Source organism: Anomaloglossus baeobatrachus, chromosome 4, assembly GCF_048569485.1.
Source record: "Anomaloglossus baeobatrachus isolate aAnoBae1 chromosome 4, aAnoBae1.hap1, whole genome shotgun sequence".
NCBI classification, from domain to species: Eukaryota; Metazoa; Chordata; class Amphibia; order Anura; family Aromobatidae; genus Anomaloglossus; species Anomaloglossus baeobatrachus.
In genome coordinates this window covers 438662717-438685620 of record NC_134356.1, presented here as the reverse complement: position 1 = coordinate 438685620, position 22904 = coordinate 438662717, and the positions used below count along the sequence as shown (strand labels likewise).

Genomic DNA, 22904 nt, shown 5'->3' with positions numbered 1-22904 from the left:
TGATCACAAACATACTTCAAAAAGCCCCCCAAAATGGATGGGAACAAATAGCTGGAGGCTTGTGGATTGGCAGCAATGGGCAAGATCTAAATCCCATTGAACGCCTGTGGAGCGATCTTACAGTTAGGGCGGCGCCACACGCTACGATATATCGGACGATATGTCGTCAGGGTCATGGATTCTGTCGCCTTCAAATATGAGAGACCTGGAGCAGTTTGCAAAGGAAGAGTGGTCCAAAACTCCAGTTTGTTGATGATTATAGGAAGCGATTGATTGCAGTTATTTATTACAAGGGGTGTGCAATCAAATATTAAGATGAGGGTGCCAATAATTTTGTTCAGCCCATTTTTGGGGGGGTTTGTGTGAAATTATGTCCAATTTGCCTTTTTTTTCTTTTCTTTGTGTTGTTCCAATACACAAAAAGGAAACAATGTGTGTATAACAAATACAGAGAAAAATATTTCATTTTTTGGAACAATTTCAAGGGTGCCAACACTTTCAGCCATTACTGTTGTGGCGCCCTGGACTAGCCAGGTAGCCACAGACAAAACACACGCACACCCCCACCCCCCAGACAGTTACATTAGTCAGACAAAAATCCTTGTTGCCTCCCTCCAGGGCCTGATGTCCACACCAGGTGGGGCGGAGCCAGGCTGTTGGCCCCACCCACCAAGGAGTTCACAGGCCTGGAGGCGGGAAAAGGAGCAGTTCAGTTCAGGAGGTGAAAGTGAGAGGTCACAAACTGCAGGTGTCTGGGTCGGAGCCCAGGCACTGACAGCAAGGTTGGCAGACGGTGGGGCTGGGCGGTGGCCCACCGATACCGGACCGGAACGGAGTGAAGCTAAGCACACCCAGGCAGGGCCATCGGACCCCGACCAGGCTTGGAGCCGCCGTTAATAGTCAAATCCGAATGTGACAGGAACCCCCGGGGTTCCCTAACAACTTGGCTTCTATCCCCATCACTGCTTTCTGCTCCCGGAACTTTCGCACTTCACACAGGACTCCTGGGAGCGCGCTTAGGATGCATGCGCTCCTTCCCTCTCGAAGGCTATGTGTCCACCTTGCTTTTTAACTGCTTTTTACCTGCTTTTTCAACTGCAGCGTTTAGGCTGTGTCCACGTTGCTTTTTACCTGGTTTTTTGCTGCTTTTTCAACTGCAGCGTTTAATGCCAAAATGGATGTGTTCTGCTTTTCAAGCATAGTCTATGGGAATTTGGGTTTCTTGTCCGCACTATGCAGTTCAAACTGCAGCCTTTTTGTGGCAGAAATTTGGGCAAAACCTCTGCTTTTCAAAGAAGCAACATGTCAATTGTTTTTGCCATTTGCGTTTTGAACTGCAAAGCAGAGTTTTTGCCCAAATTTCTGCCACAAAAAGGCAGCATTTTGAACAGCATAGCACAAGAAACCCAAATTCCCATAGACTTTGCTTGAAAAGCAGAACACATCCATTTTGGCATTAAACGCTGCAGTGGAAAAGGCAGCAAAAAAGCAGGTAATAAGCAACGTGGACACATTGCCTTAAGGTGCCAGGGTGCCATAACTCAGAAGTGCCTCTCAGCTTATAAAGGCACTGGGTATAAAAGGGATCCTACCCCTTTGGGAGGTGCCTGTGCAACGTGTACATTCACTTGATGCATGTTTGCTAGTATTCAGGTCCTGTATCCTGTGCCCCCTAACCTGTACCTGTGTTCCAGGACCCATCCAGTGTACCTGTCCTGTTAGTACCTGTATCAGCCTGTATCAGTCGTCCAGCCTGAACCTGAGTCCGTCCCTGCTTCCCTGACACCTGGGGTCAGCTGCTACAGTACCGAGAGTTCCCCTGGAGTGGTACCTGGCGGCTACCTTCAATGACAAGCTTAACCTCGCCATCATCTCTAGCTTAGTCACACCCCTCCAGGGTGAGCTCGGTCCCGTGGCGCAGTGGTTCCACACCCACCAGTGTGACATAATGACAATCAGTTAGTTAGCTGCTAGTGGTCATAACCATGGGGATACCTAAGTTGCAGTGTCCTACACATGAGATAAACAACATAGCTAATTAGGAGAACTATACTACATTTCTAATTGGAGGTATTTGCCAATATTAGTATTATTATACCTACTACATATTGGGATAGGATCTTTGAGATGGGAAAAACCTTTTAACTCTCCATATTAATGTCACGTGGACAATAATTTATCATTTATTATGTGTCTGTAGTTATAGGCACTGTACTGCTTCTGGCTGTGAATGTGAGGGGACGTTTGCCTTCCACCATGTTAATTATGTGTTAAAAAATGTTTTCAACTCATTACAATAGAACATAGCCTATTTGAAAGGGCCATCTTTTGTAAAGGGTGTTTGCATGATCTTGCTATTCTGTGCACCACATTTTGGTGGATATTGTAGGACCAAGTAAGACAACTAATAGATGATGTTAAGCAGCTGGAGCCAATGTGATAAGTTCTGTGCATTTTAAGACATTCTAGGCTAAGGGCCCCAATACACATCAGACTAACCTAGGTTGCCCCCCCTGATGTCAGTGAGCTTAAACAAGTCTAGTTTGTATAGGGGCCTCACGACTCCCCTACAACAAATGATATTGGGGCAGGTAATATCCGGCATGTCCAATTTTGAGGATATGTATGGAATAGTTGGGAGAAATAGCTGCCAGCCGAACGATCAGCCAAACCACTGCTTGGCCCACAGCTACTTAAGCGGGCTTTACATGCTGCGACATTGCTAATGCGGAGTCGTTGGGGTCACGGAATTTGTGACGCACATCCGGCCACATTAGCGATGCCGTTGCGTGTGACACCGATAAGCGATTTTGCATCGTTGAAAAAACGTGCAAAATCGCTCATCAGTGACATGGGAGTCCATTCTCAAATCTCGTTACTGCAGCAGTAACGAGGTTGTTCCTCGTTCCTGCGGCAGCACACATCGCTCCGTGTGACGCCGCAGGGACGAGGAAGCTCCCCTACCTGCCTCCCGGCCGCTATGAGGAAGGAAGGAGGTGGGCGGGATGTTACGTCCCGCTCAGCTCCGCCCCTCCGCTGCTATTGGGCGGCCGCTCAGTGACGTCGCTGTGACGCCGCACGGACCGCCCCCTTAGAAAGGAGGCGGTTCGCCCGTCACAGCGATGTTGCCGGACAGGTATGTATGTGTGACGGCTGTTGTGCGCCACGGGCAGCGATTTGCCCGTGTCGCGCAACAGATGGGGGCGGGTACCCACACTAGCGATATCGGGACCGATATCGCAGTGTGTAAAGTAGCCATTATTGTATATCGGACCCTTTTTTATTAACGGCCTTTTATGGCTCCGTCATTTCTATAGTGGCTGCACATTACAGATGCCCTCCCAGTATAAATTAATAGACATGGATCTGTAGTTCCTGGCCACGGCCACTATGGATCTGACAGTGTCCCGGCAGCGTCTGAGAAATTCCAGCCGGTGACAGTACCAGCGGCAAGCCGGGTGTGCCGGGCGTCTGACCCCACCGATCAGATACTGATGGCCTACCCTGAGGATATTATCTATCTACTGCCGTACTGTTTTGTAGTAAACCTTAGCTATATAATCACGTATAATGTGACTACACCGTGGCCCGGTGATCAGCGCTGTGCTGGGACTTTGACATGTCCTTATCAGAGAGGTCAGTGAATTGCCTTATGACATAATACTGGTGCCAATCTTCGCATCCTGCCAGTGCTGTTTATTTGTAGATCGGAGGATAATCATTATTATGGCTGCCATCCTCAGTTTTGGATACGGCTCACTGTCAATATTATTTTTGGAACATGAGTATTCCTCTCCAGCCTCCGAGGAGCAAGTGGATGAATAAGACTAGAGCCCTTTTCCCTTCTCATCAGCGCACTATGGGTTCATGTTTCTGCTGGATTTACATTTTTATCCTATAATTGATTGCCGGATTATCAGATTCCAGACTCTTATGAGCAGAATTAACGTCATTACGTATCTGGATTACATTTTGTTTCCACCAGCCGGCAGCCAATCGGTGAATAATCATTGATCGGTGGATGTTTGGATGTTTACACAGATCTGCACTGAACGATCTGTGATAAATCGGCCGTGCACATAGGAGGCCATTGTTTTTGGCTGCACGGTTCTTGTTTACACTGGACAATGTGCTGCAGACCATGTCACCCACATCCTTCCATCCATCCGTGCAGCCTGTTTACACTTCACATCACCATGAATTGAGTGTCCTAATCTGGACCTATAGTGACAGAACACCACGTTCCCCTAAGAGCACTGATGCCACTTTGCACTTTTTGGATATCATATTCTAGTGGATCCTAATCTGAGTTTTTGATAATCCAGAATATGATAATCCAGAGCTGGTTTATAACACAAAACTGCGTCATTACACAGAATATGCTGCAGATAAGTGCTGGGAGAGTCCTCTATGGCACAGCACACACTCCACCCTCCCTGCACGCAGAAACCCTCGCTAGCTGATAGCCCCTCTAGTTAGTTACTAAGCAACATCCACTTCCGGCGCGCTAAAGCCGCTTCCGGTGGGGGCGTGGGCGTGTGCTGGAAACGTCACTTGCTCACTCCGCCCCTCACGGTCCCGCATGAACATGGCTGGCAGCGCCTGGAGGTCACTGGTGAGTGGTGGTGCCTGGAGGCAGCGGGCACAGCCGGGGTGGGCAGGCCGGGGAGCGGTGCCCTCTGTGCGGCTGGTGAAGGTCACCGCACCCCTGTACTCTGCCGTCACGGTCCCTGGCAGCAGGGGCAGATCTGGTTTCCTCCTGCCCCTCAGATGACTGGTAGGTGCTGGCATTGACCCTGCAGCTGCCTTGGCTGATCTGAGGCTCCTGTATAGTGTGGCGGCTCCGCATAAGTTCCCACCAGCGGAGCCTGTATCACGGGGGCAGAATTAGGAGTGGGGAGTGCTGGACTCTCGTGGAAATTCCTGCAGATGAAGTGACTGGCACTATTTGGGTGGCTCAGTGGTTAGCACTGTAGTCTTGTGGCGGCTCAGTGGTTAGCACTGCACTCTTGTGGCAGCTCAGTGGTTAGCACTGCACTCTTGTGGCAGCTCAGTGGTTAGCACTGCACTCTTGTGGCAGCTCAGTGGTTAGCACTGCACTCTTGTGGTGGCTCAGTGGGTAGCACTGCAGTCTTGTGGCGGCTCAGTGGTTAGCTCTGCAGTCTTGTGGTGGCTCAGTGGTTAGCACTGCAGTCTTGCAGCACTGGGGTCCTGGGTTCAAATCCCACCAAGGACAACATCTGCAAGGAGTTTGTATGTTCTCCCTGTGTTTGCGTGGGTTTCCTCTGGGGTCTTTCCACACTCCAAAAACATAATTTAGATTGTGAGCCCCAATGGGGACAGTGTTGCCAATGTGTGTAAAGCGCTATGGCACTAACAGCGCTATATAAATGAATAAATATTATTGTTATTTGAAATGCATCTTCCATGCTGCAGATGGCATGGATATAAAGCATGTAGCCCCCAGCAGGGACCCCAGCCCGCCATCCACATCAGTTATTCCAAAACACGCAGCTTCAGGGGAAAACACCTGAAGGCTCCGTTGGGCTGATGGGCATCTTCCTTTCCATGGCTCGGGCAGCATAAATCAGCAGATGGTCCCTATAAGAGTATGTGCCAGATTGTGAGATCCCTACCCTTATAATAAGGGTTCTCAGGCGTCCGTGATCCTTGGATCAGTCTCGGATGGCACCGCACGCAGTGGCTGCGCCTCGTATGTCTGAGGCTGTCCCGGAGAAGTGGCCGGTCCATGCAGTGCCATCAGAGATCGGATGTCACGGGCATCTGAGAGCCCTAAGGGATAACAGAAGGGGATTGGCTTTAAACAAGCTGGAAATATTTAGCAGTTCTATACAGACAGGCCGCACCTATCCACAGGCACAGAACAATCTGTAGTAGATGGCTCAGTGCACATAGGCTGCCATTGTTCTCAGCTGTGCAGGTCCTCTTTACACAGGACAATGTGCTGCCAAGAAGCACAAAAGGTAATACCCCTGAAGAAGGAACGTGCTAAGGAGTTACTGTTCTCGGTGTAAATGCCCCTCTTCTAACACCTGGAGCCCCCTTCACTGGGGCTGAACATGTAGGGGGCATTTTTTATAGAAACCTGTCCACACTTCCAGCTTCCTTCCATTCTGTGTTCTCTTCTCATCATCACACCCCTTGTGACCTCTCATCTTTGTGGGGCCAGTCGTACTCTTAGAAATGTCGTGTTACACAGAGTCTGGGTCTCGGAGATGGAGCCTCCTCCCATTTATGTCAAGCATTTGGGCAGGGTCTGCCAAGTCTGTAGTCGTGTGTACATTCCTTAGTTTCCACTTTAAGAAATAATTGGGAACCTCCTAAGATTTTATTTTCCATTTAAACAAATGTATATTGAGCTGTTGTGCTGAAATTATAGCTCTACTGTAGCCGTACACTTTAGAGAAGAGGCTGATTCCCACACAGATTGATAGAAGGGTCTCCCAACTGACCCCAAAGGTAAACTGACATGCACTAGGGCCTAGGTAACATTTGTACATGCCATAAGATGGACCCATTTCTTGCACCAGTTCTATATTTCTGTTTTCAAAATGGAACAGAAAAAACAGAAAAACTTAGCTCATAATGTCAGTGTGAACCTAGCCTTAGGGTACCGTCACACTTTAGTGACGCTCCAGCGATCCCACCAGCGATCTAACCTGGTCAGGATCGCTGGTGCGTTGCTACATGGTCGCTGGTGAGCTGTCAATCAGGTAGATCTCACCAGTTACCAGCCACCAGCGATGCGTAGTTACCTGATATTTACCTTGGTTACCAGCGCACACCGCTTAGCGCTGGCTCCCTGCACTCGTAGCCAGAGTACACATCGGGTTAATAAGCAAACCGCTTTGCTTATTTACCCGATGTGTACTCTGGCTACGTGTGCAGGGAGTCGGCACTGGCAGCCTGAGAGTGGCGGACGCTAGTAACCAAGGTAAATATCGGGTAACCAAGCAAAGCGTTTCGCTTGGTTACCCGATGTGTACCTTGGTTACCAGCATCCGCAGCTTCCAGACACCGGCTCCCTGCACATTCAGATTGTTGCTCTCTCGCTGTCAAACACAGCGATGTGTGCTTCACAGCGGGATAGCAACGTCCAAAAAATGAACCAGCACTGTGTGTAACGATCAGCGATCTCACAGCAGGGGCCAGATCGTTGCTCAGTGTCACACACAGCGAGATCGCTAATGAGGTCACTGCTGCGTCACAAAAAACGTGACTCAGCAGCGATCTTGCTAGCGATCTCGCTATGTGTGAAGCACCCCTTACCTTTCAGATCACTCAAAATGCCCCCCATGGTGTTTAATTTACTGATTGCATTATCTACTGTGTTTCTACAGATCAATCGCTTGGCAGGAGCCATCAATACTCCCCAGAATGGAGTCCGGGCTTTCTCTAATCATGTGAGTATACGTGAGGCATTCTGTAATATTACTTAGAATATATATTTCAGGAGTCTGAGTCATGGAGATGGTAGAAATGTTCTAACGTTGGCTTTAGGGCTCATTCACATGACCGTTGTGTTTGTCCTGGTCAGTTCCTGGTGATTGCGGACCTACTGACAGGAGCATCTTTTCAATGTCTTTTGTGTAGGTTCGGATGGCACATGTAAGCACTTCCGTTTGCATCCGATCCTATAAAAGAAAAACAGATTGGATGCCATATGTTCGTTACGTTATTATGGAACATGTCCCATTCTGTTCCGTAAGAATGGACCGTGACTCAATATAAGTCAATGGGTCCGCAAAATCCCCGGAAGCCACATGGAAGCACTTTTGTTGGGTGCCCGTGCAGTCTATGTCCCTTTCCAGCCCCGCAGCTGCTCGCACTGCAGTGTGTCAGTGTCTGCCCGCACTGTAGTATCAGCAGCTTCTCACACAGCAGTGCGGGCAGCCGTGGGGATGACGAGCGCTGCTGTCAGAAGGTTAGATGAAATCATTATTACCTGCTATGACGATCTCCTACACTCCTGACATCAGCGCTCGTCACTGACTTCTATGCTAGCCGCGTTCTCACATTAAGTCTCGCGGGTGGCCTGAGACTGTGACTAGCGGTGACGTCACGGACTCCCGCGATACTTCGCTGTGAACACCGCAGACAATGGAAGTCAGTGACGAGCGCTGACATCAGGAGTGCAGGAGATCGTCACAGCAGGTAATGATCTCATCTAATCTGCTGACGGCAGCGCTAGTCATCCCCTGCAGTGACCTGGGCTGACCTCATGATGTTAGCTCAGGTCACTGCACTGCTCTCCCAGCCAAAAGGGAAGATTTTGTTCCTCATTGACTGGGACAGTGAGTATGGAGCGTCGTGGGACCCCCTTATTGGATTACACCGGACCTAGATTTGATTGTTCTTTCCAGTAAATGGGTGAAAGAGGGAATGTTTTGGGGAGTGTTTTTTTTTTTCCCAAATAAAATTTTTTTGTTATACGTTTTTTTTTTTATTATTATTATTAGTGACTGCATAAGTGATGTTGGGTATCTGATAGACGCCGTGACATCACGAACCCCAGGATGCCAGGGGACACTACACATCTGGCATCCACCCCATATATTACCCCGTTTGCCACTGCACCAGGGTAACTGGATGAGCCGGGGCGAAGCGCCAGGTTTGGCACATCTAATGGATGCGCCACTTCTGGGGCGGCTGTGGCCTACTGTTTTTAGGCTGGGGAGTGTCCAATAACGGTGGACCTCCCTAGTCTGAGAATAAAAGACCACAGCTGTCCGCTTTACCTTGGCTGGTGATCCAATTTGGGGGGACCCCACGTTTTTGTTTTAAATTATTCATTTAATTTAAAATAACAGCGTGGGGTACCCTCTGTTTTGGATTACCAGCCAAGGTGAAGCTGCCAGCTGTGGCTACAAAAGATAGGGGGACCCCACAGTGTTTTTTTTTTTTTTTTTTTTTATAATTTATTTTTTGTCTAAATACAAGGCTAAGCACCCTTTAGTGCCACATGAAAGGCACCAAAGGGTGCAAGATTACAAAATGCTGGGGAGTGGGACATTATATGTCTTTCTCATCTATCTATTTATCCCTCTGTCTCTCTATTTATCCCTCTATCTCGATATCTATCCATCTATTTATCTTTCTAGCTGCTTCCGTTTTTTGTGGTCCGCAAAAAAAATGAAAGGCACATGGCTGAGGCACGGAAGACACACGGCCCATATACGGAACGGATGTCACACGGATGCCACACGAATGCATCCGTGAAAAAACAAGGACTGTTTTTTGCGGACTGCAAAAACAGGACGGTCGTGTGAATGTAGCCTTAATAAGAACAATTTCTATTATTGTGTAAAAACAAAATAAATAAAAACTTTAATGTAAGTTCAGAAGTGTTAATACATATTTATTGTGCTACGGTATCAATCTACGTCCCCAATTCATAAAAGAGGCAGTGGAAACGGGAATCTGTCACCAGGTTTTTGCCACCTAATCTGAGAGCAGCATAATGTAGGGAAACAGATCCTGATTCCAGCCATATGTCACTTACTGGGCTGCTTAGTGTAGTTTTGATAAAATCACTTATTATTCAGCAGTAGATTATCATTAGGACTACTTGACCTGCTGCCAGATAGTCCAGAATATTCATGAGCTCTGTATAACTGCTAGATCTGCAGCAGAGGAAACATTGATTTTATAAAAATGACAGCAAACCGCTCGGTAAGTGACACAACGCTGGAATCAGGGTCTCTGTCTCTACATTATGCTGCTCTCAGATGGGGGAGCACAAACCTGGTGACAGATTCTCTTTACCCAGGAAGTTCTAGTGGTGATAAAAAAAAGTTATTCCACCTCTTGTCCTTTAGGGTATGTTCCCATGACAGTATTTTTGGTTTGAGCTCTCTCCATATAAAATTTGACCACACATACAGCATTTGAACCAATATTATTTAATTTTGTTTTCAGTTGAGCTTTTTCATATTGATCGAATGTCTGTGAAAAAAATCACATCAACTGTCTGGGTTGCGCAACCAGCACCTGGGTCAAGCAGCAGCAACCAGAGCTAGCTCCCGTCGCATACTTTACAAAGTGGCTATCGAATGGATTAGTGTGTGTGTGTTTTTTTTTTTTTTTTTTTTATCAGATGCTTTTTTTTTTTTTTTATTAAAGATTTTTCTAATACTTAGAACAATAACCAAAAATATGATCCCGTATGAATCACATAAACCAATACAAAAAAGCATTTCTTTGTCGCTCCATTGGGAGACCCAGACAATTGGGTGTATAGCTTCTGCCTCCGGAGGCCACACAAAGTATTACACTTAAAAGTGTAAAGCCGCTCCCCTTCTGCCTATACACCCTCCCGTGCATCACGGGCTCCTCAGTTCTAATGCTTTGTGCGAAGGAGGCACACATGCACGCATAGCTCCACTGTTTAGTCAGCAGCAGCTGCTGACTATGTCGGATGGAAGAAAAGAGGGCCATACTAAAGGGCCCCCCAGCATGCTCCCTTCTCACCCCACTCTTGTCGGCGGTGTTGTTAAGATTGAGGTACCCATTGCGGGTACGGAGGCTGGAGCCCACATGCTGTTTTCCTTCCCCATCCCCCTTAGGGCTCTGGGTGAAGTGGGATCCTAATCGGTCTCCAAGCACTGAGACCGTGCTCCATCCACAGCCCCTGGGGATTCTGCTGGACAAGGAGCCGAGTATCACAGGGACAAGGCCCTGCTACTTTGAGGTACTCTGTGTCCCCGTGGGGACCGCGCACAGACACACTGCAGCACTGCTGGGTGTGTTAGTGCACCGGGGACGGCGGCACTGACCGCGCTTGTGCCATTACACACTGCAGCGTAGCTGGGTGTGTTAGTTTATTGGGGACTGCCGCGCTGACCGCCGCTGCCATTTTTACACTGCGGCGCGGCTGGGACTGTTAGTGCGCCGGGGACTTCCGCGCCGACCGCGCTTATACGCCGGCCGCGCTTATCACTTTAGTCCCCGGCTTTTGCGGCCTAGTCTCACTGTTTCCCGCCCACAGGCCTGCCAGTCAGGGGAAGGGCGGGACGCTGCACAAGACGTCAGCGCTGAGAGCTGGAGCATGCTTTGCATACTCCACCCCTCTCACTGAGCACAGTGGGGACGCCGGATTCCCGCACTTTCTGGAGCACGCCCACGGCCCCCTCCTCTACACAGGACGCCGGCAGCCATTCCTGTCAGCTTTTCTGTTGCTGGAGAGGGGAGACAAGCTCTGGGGGTCCCAGACAGGAATTCTGGTGATCACATAAGCAGCACCTGAGGTGCTGACCCCACTAGTGCCGAAGTGTACATATATATTTATATGCTTGTATGCTATACATTGCACTGTACGGTCGCACTATTGATTTTTGGCTATATACCATCCTGGATTGCTCAGAGGAGATAACAGCATGTTGTCCCCGAAAAGCAAAGGTGCCAAAGCACAGGTTTACTATGCTGCCTATACCGCATGTACGGCTATACTACCGGCAGGTTTCACAGACCTTCATTGTGTGCAATGCACGGCCCCTGTAGCACTTACTAAGCCGGAGCCTCTTCTAATGGTGGCCCAGGGAGACCCACCTGTTAACACTGTCCAGGTGACGGGGACGGAGTTGGCAGTTTTTTGCTGATAGACTTTCTGAGACTATGGCTGGGATGCTCGAAACCTTGCAGTCCAGACCGGTATCTCAGACCATGGGCACCGTTGAATCTTGCACCCTGGTCCCCCCCGTTGGACCGACAATGTGCTCCCGGGGTGTCTCATAGGTCCCAGGGTGAAGGCTCTGACACGGACCGCAGTCCCAGACCTCCTAAGCGAGCTCGCTGGGAGCTTCCCTGGACATCATCACATTGTTCAGGGTCTCAGCAACTCTCTGTATGATGAAGCGGAGGTAGCTGATCAGGATTCTGATCCTGAGGCCGCTCTCAACCTGGATACACCTGATGGTGACGCCATAGTGAATGATCTTATAGCGTCCATTAATCAAATGTTGGATATTTCTCCCTCAGCCCCAACGGCTGAGGAGTCAGCTTTTCAGCAGGAGAGATTCCGTTTCAGGTACCCCAAGCGTACATTGAGTACGTTTCTGGACCACTCTGACTTCAGGGAGGCAGTCCAGAAACACCGAGCTTGTCCATAAGCGTTTTTACAAGCGCCTTAAGGATACACGTTACCCTTCCCCTCTGACGTTGTCAAGGGCTGGGCTCAGTGTCCCAAGGTGGATCCCCCAATCTCCAGACTGGCGGCTAGATGCATAGTTGCAGTTGAAGATGGGGCTTCACTCAAAGATGCCACTGACAGACAGATGGAGCTCCGGTTGAAATCCATCTATGAAGCTATCGGCGCGTCTTTTGCTTCAGCATTCGCAGCCGTATGGGCACTCCAAGCGATCTCAGCGGGTCAAGCGCAAATTGACGCAGTCACACGTACGTCTGCGCCGCAAGTGGCGTCTTTAACCTCTCAGACGTCGGCATTTGCGTCCTACGCCATTAATGCTGTCCTGGACTCTGCGAGCCGGACGGTGGTTGCGTCCGCCACTTCGGTGGCAATACGCAGGGCCTTGTGGCTGCGGGAATGGAAGGCAGATTCTGCTTCCAAAAAGTGCTTGACCAGTTTGCCATTTTCCGGCGACCATTTGGTTTGGTGAGCGATTGGATGACATCATCAAACAATCCAAGGGAAAGGACACATCCTTACCCCAGGCTAAACCGAACATACCCCAACAGAGGAGGGGACAGTCGAGGTTTCGGTCCTTTCGGGGCGCGGGCAGGTCCCAATTCTCCTCGTCCAAAAGACCTCAGAAGGATCAGAGGAACTCCGATTCATGGCGGTCTAAGTCACGTCCTAAAAAGACCGCCGGAGGTACCGCTACCAAAGCGGCTTCCTCATGACTTTCGGCCTCCTCACGCCGCATCCTCGGTCGGTGGCAGGCTCTCCCGCTTTTGCGACTCCTGGCTGCCACAGGTAAACGACCGTTGGGTGAGAAACATTCTGTCTCACGGTTACAGGATAGAGTTCAGCTCTCGTCCTCCGATTAGATTCTTCAGAACATCCCCGCCTCCCGAGAGAGCCGATGCTCTCATGCAGGCGTCGGGCACTCTAAAGGCAGAAGGAGTGGTGGTTCCGGTTCCTTTTCAGCAACCGGGTCACGGTTTTTTACTCCAACTTGTTTGTGGTTCCAAAGAAGGACGAGTCTTTCCGTTCGGTCCTGGACCTAAAACTGCTCAACAAACACGTAAAAAACAGGCGGTTCCGGATGGAATCCCTCCGCTCCGTCATCGCCTCAATGTCCCAAGGGGATTTCCTGGCATTGATCGATATCAAAGATGCTTATCTCCACGTGCAGATTGCACCAGAGCATCAGCGCTTCCTGCGTTTCGCCATAGGGGACGAACACCTTCAGTTCGTGGCACTGCCTTTCGGCCTGGCGACAGCCCCATGGGTTTTCACCAAGGTCATGGCAACGGTAGTAGCGGTCCTCCACTCTCAGGGACACTCGGTGATCCCTTACTTAGACGATCTGTTTGTCAAGGCACCCTCTCAGGAGGCATGCCAACACAGCTTCAACGCTACTCTGGAGACTCTCCAGTGTTTCGGGTGGATCATCAATTTTCCAAAGTCAAATCTGACACCGGCCCAATCGCTGACATATCTTGGCATGGAGTTTCATACCCTCTCAGCGATGGTGATGCTTCCGCTGAACAAACAGCGGTCACTGCAGACAAGGTTGCAATCTCTCCTTCAAGGTCAGTCACACACCCTGAAGCGCCGCATGCACTTCCTGGGGAAGATGGTGGCAGCAATGGAGGCAGTCCCTTTCGCGCAGTTTCACCTGCGTCCTCTTCAATGGGACATCCTACGCAAATGGGACAGGAGGTCGACGTCCCTCGACAGGAACGTCTCCCTCTCTCAGGCAGCCAAAGATTCCCTTCGGTGGTGGCTTCTTCCCACTTCATTGTCGAAGGGGAAATCCTTCCTACCCCCATCCTGGGCGGGGGTCACGACGGTCTGTCAGGGTGGGGAGCAGTCTTTCTCCACCACAGGGCTCAGGGTACGTGGACTCAGCAAGAGTCCTCCCTTCAGATCAATGTTCTGGAGATCAGGGCAGTGTATCTTGCCCTAAAAGCTTTCCAGCAGTGGCTGGAAGGCAAGCAAGATCCGAATTCATTCGGACAACTCCACAGCGGTGGCTTACATCAACCACCAAGGCGGAACACGCAATCGGCAAGCCTTCCAGGAAGTCCGGCGGATTTTGATGTGGGTGGAAGCCACGGCCTCCACCATATCCGAGGTCAGATGCCGCCGCGCCATTCTCGTCGCTCCAGAATGGCCGAGGAGGTCGTGGTACCCGGATCTGTGGCATCTCACGGTGGGCCAACCGTGGGTACCAGACCGACCAGACTTACTGTCCCAAGGGCCGTTTTTTCCATCTGAATTCTGCGGCCCTCAACCTGACTGTGTGGACATTGAGTCCTGGATCCTAGCGTCCTCAGGGTTATCTCAAGAGGCCATTGCCACTATGAGACAGGCCAGGAAACCAACGTCTGCCAAGATCTACCACAGGGCGTGGAAGTTATTCTTGTATTGGTGCTCTGCTCAGGGAGTTTCTCCCTGGCCATTTGCCTTGCCCTCTTTTCTTTCCTTCCTTCAATCCGGATTGGAAAAAGGTTTGTCGCTCGGCTCCCTTAAGGGACAAGTCTCAGCGCTCTCTGTGTTCTTTCAGAAGCGCCTAGCCAGGCTTCCTCAGGTACGCACGTTCCTGCAGGGGGTTTGCCACATAGTCCCTCCTTACAGGCGGCCGTTAGAACCGCGGGATCTAAACAGGGTTCTGATGGCCCTTCAGAAGCCACCTTTCGAACCTTTGAAGGATATCTCTCTTTCTCGCCTTTCGCAGAAAGTGGTCTTCCTAGTTGCGGTCACATCACTTCGGAGAGTGTCTGAGCTAGCAGCGCTATCATACAAAGCTCCTTTCCTGGTGTTTCACCAGGACAAGGTGGTACTGCGCCCGGTTCCGGAATTTTTTTCCGAAGGTGGTATCCACCTTTCATCTCAATCAGGATATCTCCTTACCTTCTTTTTGTCCTCATCCAGTTCATCAATGTGAAAGGGATTTGCATTTGTTAGATCTGGTGAGAGCTCTCAGAATCTACATTTCCCGTACGGCGCCCCTGCGCCGCTCGGATGCACTCTTTGTCCTTCTCGCTGGGCAGCGTAAGGGATCACAGGCTTCCAAATCCACCCTGGCTCGGTGGATCAAGGAAACAATTCTCGAAGCCTACCGTTCTTCTGGTCTTCCGGTTCCCTCAGGGCTGAAGGCCATTCTACCAGAGCCGTGGGTGCGTCCTGGGCTTTGCGGCACCAGGATACGGCTCAGCAGGTGTGCCAGGCGGCTACCTGGTCGAGCCTGCACACTTTCACCAAACACTATCAGGTGCATACCTATGCCTCGGCAGATGCCAGCCTAGGTAGACGAGTCCTTCAGGCGGCGGTTGCCCACCTGTAGGAAAGGGCCGTTTTATGGCTCTATTACGAGGTATTATTTTACCCACCCAGGGACTGCTTTTGGACGTCCCAATTGTCTGGGTCTCCCAATGGAGCGACAAAGAAGAAGGGAATTTTGTTTACTTAACGTAAATTCCTTTTCTTCTAGCTCCAATTGGGAGACCCAGCACCCGCCCTGTTCCCTTCGGGCTGTTGTTTTTTCGTGTACACATGTTGTTCATGTTGAATGGTTTCAGTTCTCCGATAATTCTTCGGATTGAATTTACTTTAACCAGTTTATTAGCTTTCCTCCTTCTTGCTTTTGCACTAAAACTGAGGAGCCCGTGATGCACGGGAGGGTGTATAGGCAGAAGGGGGGGGGCTTTACACTTTTAAGTGTAATACTTTGTGTGGCCTCCGGAGGCAGAAGCTATACACCCGATTGTCTGGGTCTCCCAATTGGAGCTAGAAGAAAAGGAATTTACGGTAAGTAAACAAAATTCCCTTCTTCCACCACCCTGTCTTGCCGGACCACAGGACCAGGAACTATTTTTATAGGGAGAAACTGAAAAGTAACTCCTGCAATACACAGGGACAATACAATATATTCAGTAAAGTCAAAGAGTAGTTCAATATGCAATAATCTGTCAAATGGAAATTATCTTCCAGCAAAAGTCCATTTACAAAATCCACATTTTGCCTAGAAAGGGAAAGTTAGTTTGCTATTCTTACACGGGATGGTCATGTCTTTAGAGCAACTACCACAAGGCAACTGCTTAGTAAAGTAGCGCGGAGTTTGTGCAAAGAGCGAGCTCTTTCGATAAGACGTGAGGTTTGCGGGATCCTTTTCTGTATGCCTCGAAGCCACAACCCTGAAGTTCAAATGCGACCTTTGCCGGAAAGTCAGTTCCTTAAGGGTCCACTAGGGATCCTGGCGACCACTTATTATATTAGGGGATAGTTGGAAAAATCTCCGGTCTGAGGGTACCCCCTTCTCATAAATGTAAAGGGCAGCCTGAAACTGGTGATGGGAGCGTTTAAGGCTATGTTCACACAGTGCATCTTTTACTTATTTTTTGCTGCGGTTTTGAGGTCACAGAGATGCACCTACATGCATGCATTTCCTTCCCCCAGCAAAGTCTATGAGATTTCTATTTTACTGTCCACACTGGGCATCTTTTGTTGGCTGCATCTTGGCTGCGTTTTTGAAGATGCAGCATGTCAATTCTTTTTGTGTTTTTGCCTGCGTTTTTGAGCCCTTCCAGGCAATAGATCTGACTTAAAAAACACATTGGTCAAAAGGCGTAAAAAAAGCATGAGTTTTTTGATGCGTTTTTGGGGCCAAAAACGCTGCATCTTTGTGGTTAGAAAACGATGCACTGTGTGAACTTAGCCTTAAGGGTACTTTACATGCTGCGATATCGGTACTGATCTCGCTAGCGAGCGTACCCGCCCCCGTCGGTTGTGTGTCACGGGCAAATCGCTGCCCGTGGCGCACAACATCGCTTACACCCGTCACACATACATACCTTCTCTGCGACGTCGCTCTGGCCGGCGAACCGCCTCCTTTCTAAGGGGCGGTTCGTGCGGCGTCACAGCAACATCACACGGCAGCCATCCAATAGAAGTGGAGGGGCGGAGATGAGCTGACGTAACATCCCGCCCACCTCCTTCCTTCCGCATTGCCAGTGGACGCAGGTAAGGAGATGTTCGTCGTTCCAGCGGTGTCACTCATAGCGATGTGTGCTGCCGCAGGAACGACGAACAACATCGTACCTGCAGCAGCAACGATATTAAGTAAATGAACGACGTGTCAACGAGCCACGATTTTTCATGTTTTTGCGCTCGTTGATCGTCGCTCATTGGTGTCACACGCTGCGATGTCACTAACGACGTGACCCCGACAATATATCGCTAGCAATGTCGTAGCGTGTAAAACACCCTTTAGTGTGTTATGAAGTGGCTTCATCCTTGCTGGCTGTGGTGGTGGTGGTGGTGGTGGTATACCTTTTACCATATGGATGAGTAGTCCACGAATGGTTAAGCTATAGTTAGCAGACAAACATCCTCCATTAGTTTTAAGTCACTATAGCTGATTAAAAACAAAGTTTGTTTTCTGATTTTTGCTTCCATGTTGTAGTTAAGACCCTCTGGGCAGGGGAAAGGAGAAGCTTTATGTGTGATTTCTTTTTCGCAGATGCAGACTGTCACCCTAATACCAGGCGATGGGATAGGACCTGAGATTTCGTCTGCAGTAATGAAGATTTTTGAGGCAGCCAAAGTAAGTGTGATGGGTAACGATACACATTTGTAATGAGTGACATAGTAAAATGTGTTGCATCAGGTATGTGTGCATGCTTGTGAAGATATGTAGCATTGTGTCTGTATAGGCCACAAAGGCCTGTATGTTTATACTCACAACATGAATATTCTGTTCTAAGATAAGCCAGGGTTTAGCATGTCGGCCATGTTTGGTGTACTAATATTTTAGTATTCGCACATAAGGGATATTCACAAGTTGTCTCTCGGTTGCTTTATATCATCTTACTTTTTTTATTTTTATTTTGGAGTGCACTAGGTTTTTCTACTATATTTACATGTAGAAATAACAGGGCATTTAGATCAAGCACAAGACTCAGGAAAGTGAGAGCCATGATTAGAACTGCTCTAGACCATGCGAGGCCTGATAGGGTTCTGATAAGAGTCCAATCAGGAGCTGAGAGGGAAGTGAGCAGCTAATTGCTGTATAGATATCGGTGGGCTGGATCTCACGGAGATTTTAGGAGATACCTGTGGGAGGAAGCCTTGTGATCTTAGCATTCATGTGGGTGGTGACATATACCACATACAGTTGTGCTCAAAAGTTTACATACCCCAGCAGATTTTTTGCCGTCTTGCCTTTTTTTTTCAGATGTCAATGATGACACAAAATCTTTTTTTCCACTCATAGTTAGTGGGTGGGTGAAGCCATTTATTGTCAAACTACTGTGTTTTCTCTTTTTAAATCATAATGACAACCAAAAATATACAAATGACCCTGATCTAAAGTTCACATACCCTGGTGATTTTGGCCTGATAACATGCACAGATGTTGACACATATGGGTTTGAATGGCTAATAAAGGTAACATCCTCACCTGTGACCTGTTTGCTTGTAATTAGTGATGGGCGAACCCCCCAATGTTCGGTGTTCGGGAGATTCGCCCGAACATTTTGTAAAGTTTGGGTTCTGATATAACGCGAACTTGCGTCCGAACACCGAACTTGGACTTTACAGTTATGGGATGGGGCGGTGGGGGCTGTAAAATAAAGAATATAGTTAATAATAAACATTGTCATCATACTTACAGGTCCCACAGTGCGTCCTGCAGACTCTGTCTCCTGCCGCTTCTCCTTACAATCATCGCTGTGCCCTCCCGGTAACCAGCACTGATGATAGGACCTTCCGTGACGTCATAGCATGTGACCAGTCACGTGTGTGTTATCTCATTGGCTACAGACTGGTCACATAGCTATGACGTCATTCTAGGTCCTGTCGGTGCATCTCGCCAGTATGCGGTGCTCGCCCAAGCATCTCAGTATACTCAGCGAGTGCCGTGTACCAGCGAGATGCTCGGGTACATGCTTGGCTCCCCGTCCCTGCATGTCGGCGCTCTTTACAGAGTTAGCCCACATGCAGGGACTGGCTGCCACAGCCGGTGAATTGCGGCGTCGGGAATTAGGTGATTGGAGATCACCGTTGCTATAGTAACCCGCCTGTCAGGTTACTATTGCAACGGTGGCAGCGGTGATGTCACCGCTCACCAACCCGCAGCTTCTGCTCCCTCATTGAGTGATTAGACGGCACGTGGGAGCAGCAGAGGCGTTTTCTTCCCATGCAGTGCTGTCTGATGTAGCAGAGCTGCATGGGTTGAAGGAGAAAGAAGACATGGAGTCTCTAAGTGTGTATGTGTATTATTTCTAGTAAAGTATTTTTTCTCTGTGTGGTGTCTTTTTTTTTTTTTTTTTTTTTTTTTTCTTTTTTAAACCCTTTATTGGAGATTCTTAATGGCCGGGTCAAACTTGCCTGACATTAAGAATCTCTGGCTTAATACTAGCTTGTAAAACTAAGCTAATATTAACCCCTCATTACCCAGCGTGCCACCCGTCACCAGGGCCACTGGAAGAGTTGGATACAGCGCCAGAAGATGGAGCTACTATGAAAGCGCCATTTTCTGGGGCGGCTGCGGACTGCAATTCGCAGAGGGGGGGGGGTGTTGGGGGCAGAAAGCTTGGGCCAACTGCGCTGCGGATTCCAATCCCCAGCTGCCTAGTTGTACCTGGCTAGACAACAAAAATGTGACGAAGCCCATGTCGTGGTTTTTTGTTTTTTTTTGTTTTCTTTTTTAAACTCCTGAAATAATTAAAAAAAAAAGGCTTCCCTATAGTTTTAGTTCTGAGCCGGGTACATAGGTAATAGGCAGCTGGGGGTTGGGGGCAGCCCGTACCTGCCTACTGTACCTTGCTAGCATACAAAAATATGGCGAAGCCCACGTCAATTTTGTTTCGTTTTTTGGCAAAAAAAATGCTTCCCTGGATTTTCCATTGCCAGTGAAGGTAACACCAAGCAGTTGGGGTTAGCAGCCAGTAGCTGCTTGGATTACCCTTGGCTAGCAATAGAAAAAAATGCAGCGGGAGTCCGCACATTTTTTTTTAAAATTATTTATTTAAATAACTAGAAAAAAAAAAAAATATGGGCTTCCCTGTATTTTGATTGCCTGAGATCACAGTACTGTAAAAATAAATCATTAAACAAAAATGACGCAGTTCTTTGTGGTATTTTTGATTCTCAGCACAGATAAAGCAGACGGCTACAGGCTGCCACCCCCATCTGCCTGGCGTTACCTTAGCTGGCAATCAAAATACAGGGAAACCCATGAATTTTTTTTTTTTATTTAAAATAATTAATAAGAAAAAATGCCTGGGTTCCTGCCATATTTTGATCGCCAGTCAGGTAAAGCCAGGCAGCAGGGGGCTGGGATTCTCTGCAGCCCGCAGCTGCCCCTGGAAATGGCGCATTGTTTCTTGGCGCCATTTCCAGGTGCTTTACCCAGCTCGTCCAGCGGCCGTGAATGCGGTGGCTTGCTGGGTAATAAAGGGGGTAATACCAGCTTTGTATTCTCAGATGGTACTAAGCCCGAAATTCATGGTGTCATGCCAAAATAGACATAGCCACCATGAGTTTCTAGGAAACAGTAAAAAAAAAACACAACACAGAGATTTGTTTTTATTAGAAATAAAACAAAAAACATTTAGAGACTCCATCTTTATTATATATATATATATATATATATATATATATATATATATATATATATATATATATATATATATATATATAAAAAATCCTTAGTCCGACGTAATCCACAGGGACAGCCATGTCAGCTTCATCACTGTGCACAGACAGTCTATACACAGTGAGAAGCAAAGAGCAAAGTCAACTCTGCTTCATCTCGTGCACAGACAGTGCCTATGCACAGTCAGAAGCACAGAGAGCCATGTCAGCCTGCTACATCTTTCTAGTCAGAGCGATGCAACAGGCTGACAGTGACGGGATGATTCCACTTGCGCCTCGCCGTGTATCACCCCACTCTCCCGACAGTAGCACCGCAGCTGTGGAAATACATGCAGCTGACTCGCTGCTGTTGGGTGATTGGGTGCCGTAATGCGATGACACTCGCATCATGGCACACCAGGACCTGTTATGACGTCATACTCACGTGACCAGTCTGTAGCCAATGAGGTAATACAACATTCATACGTGACTGGTCACATGGGTATGACGTCACGGCAGGTCCTTTTAGCCAGAGGTGCTTACCGGGGGGAACAGCAATGATCGGACGGACACGGAAGCCGAAGCGTCTGCAGGACGCGTCGTAGGACCTGTAAGTATGATCAGAATATTTTTTTAATAACGTGCTTTTTTTTTTTTTTTTTTTTTAACAGCTTCTGGACCCGTATGGTTACATGAACTGTAACACAAACGTCCCAGAAAGCTCGTGTTCAGGGTCATGTGCATGAACACCATGTGTTCGGTACGGACACCGAACTTTATAGTTTGGGTTCGCCCATCCCTATTTGTAATCAGTGTGTGTCAGCATAAAAGCTGAGTGAGTTTCTGGGATCCAGACAGACTCTTGCATCTTTGATCCAGCCACTGACGTTTCTGGATTGTGAGTCATGGGGAATGCAAAAGAATTGTCACCTGATCTACGGGAAAAGATAGTAGAACTGTATAAAACAGGAAAGTGATAAAAAAAGATATCCAAGGAATTGATAATGCCAGTCAGCAGTGTTCAAACTGTGATTAACAAAGGGAAAATCAGGGACTCTGTAGAAACCAAACCATGATCAGGTAGACCAACAAACATTGCCACAACTGCCAGGAAATTTGTTCGGGATGCAAAGAAGAACCCACAAATAATACCAGCTGAAATACAGGATTCACTGAATATAGTGGTGTGGCTGTTTCAAGATGCACAATAAGAAAGCACTTGAAGAAAAATGGGCTGCATGGTCGAGTTGACAGAAGAAGGCCATTACTGCGCAAATGCCACAAAGTATCTTGCCTACAATACACCAAACAGCACAGAGACAAGCCTCCAAACTTCTGGAACAAGGTAATTTTTGAGTGGTGAGACCAAAATTGATCTTTTTGGCCACAACCATAAACGTTACATTTGGAGAGGTGTCAACAAGGCCTCCGATGAAAGGAACACCATTCCTACTCTAAAGCATGGAGGAATATCACTGATGATGTGGGGATGTGTGTGCTACAAAGGCACAGGAAACTTGGTCGAAGTTGAAGGAAATATATATATGCAGCACTTTATCAGCAAATACTGGAGGCAAATTTTCACTCATCAGCCCGGAAGCTGCTCATGGGACGTACTTGGACGTTCCAACATGACAACAAGCCAAAACATAAGGCCAAGTTGACCTGTCATTGGCTACAGCAGAACAAAGTGAAGGTTCTGGAGTGGCCATCTCAGTCTCCTGACCTCAATATCATTGTGCCACTCTGGGGAGAACTCAAGCGCTCAGTACATGCAAAAAAAAAAAAAGCCCAGGAATTTACAGGAACTGGAGGCTTTTTGCCAAGAAAAATGGGCAGCTTTACCATCTGAGAGAATAAACAGCCTCATCCACAACTAACGCAAAAGATTTCAATCTGTCATTTATGTTAAAGGGGGCAATACACGGTATTAAGAACTGGGGTTTGTGAACTTTTGACCAGGGTCATTTGGATGTTTCTGGTTGTCATTATGATTTAACCCTAGAACGCATACTTGGGGCCTCGCAGGCCTGCTAGGTTACTTGTTTTCTATGGTTGATTTCTATGGTTGTGCGTTCTAGGGATAAAAAAGAAAACACAGTAGATTGACAATAAATGACTT

The 22904-nt window shown here is 48.3% G+C and overlaps 1 protein-coding gene across 2 annotated transcripts in view; it reads left to right on the top strand.

The window, feature by feature from the left end:
* Positions 1–4531: 4531 nt before the first annotated feature.
* Positions 4532–22904, top strand: part of IDH3A (isocitrate dehydrogenase (NAD(+)) 3 catalytic subunit alpha) — a 32864-nt gene continuing 14491 nt past the window's right edge. Inside the window, exons 1-3 of one of the 2 annotated variants that reach the window (XM_075345500.1) lie at positions 4532–4615; positions 7362–7424; positions 17667–17750. In XM_075345500.1, coding sequence (XP_075201615.1) covers positions 4583–4615; positions 7362–7424; positions 17667–17750 — 180 coding nt within the window. In that variant the 5' untranslated portion in view covers positions 4532–4582. Of the gene's footprint in view, positions 4616–4702; positions 4778–7361; positions 7425–17666; positions 17751–22904 lie in introns of those variants that run through there. The other variant, XM_075345501.1, reaches the window with a different exon arrangement.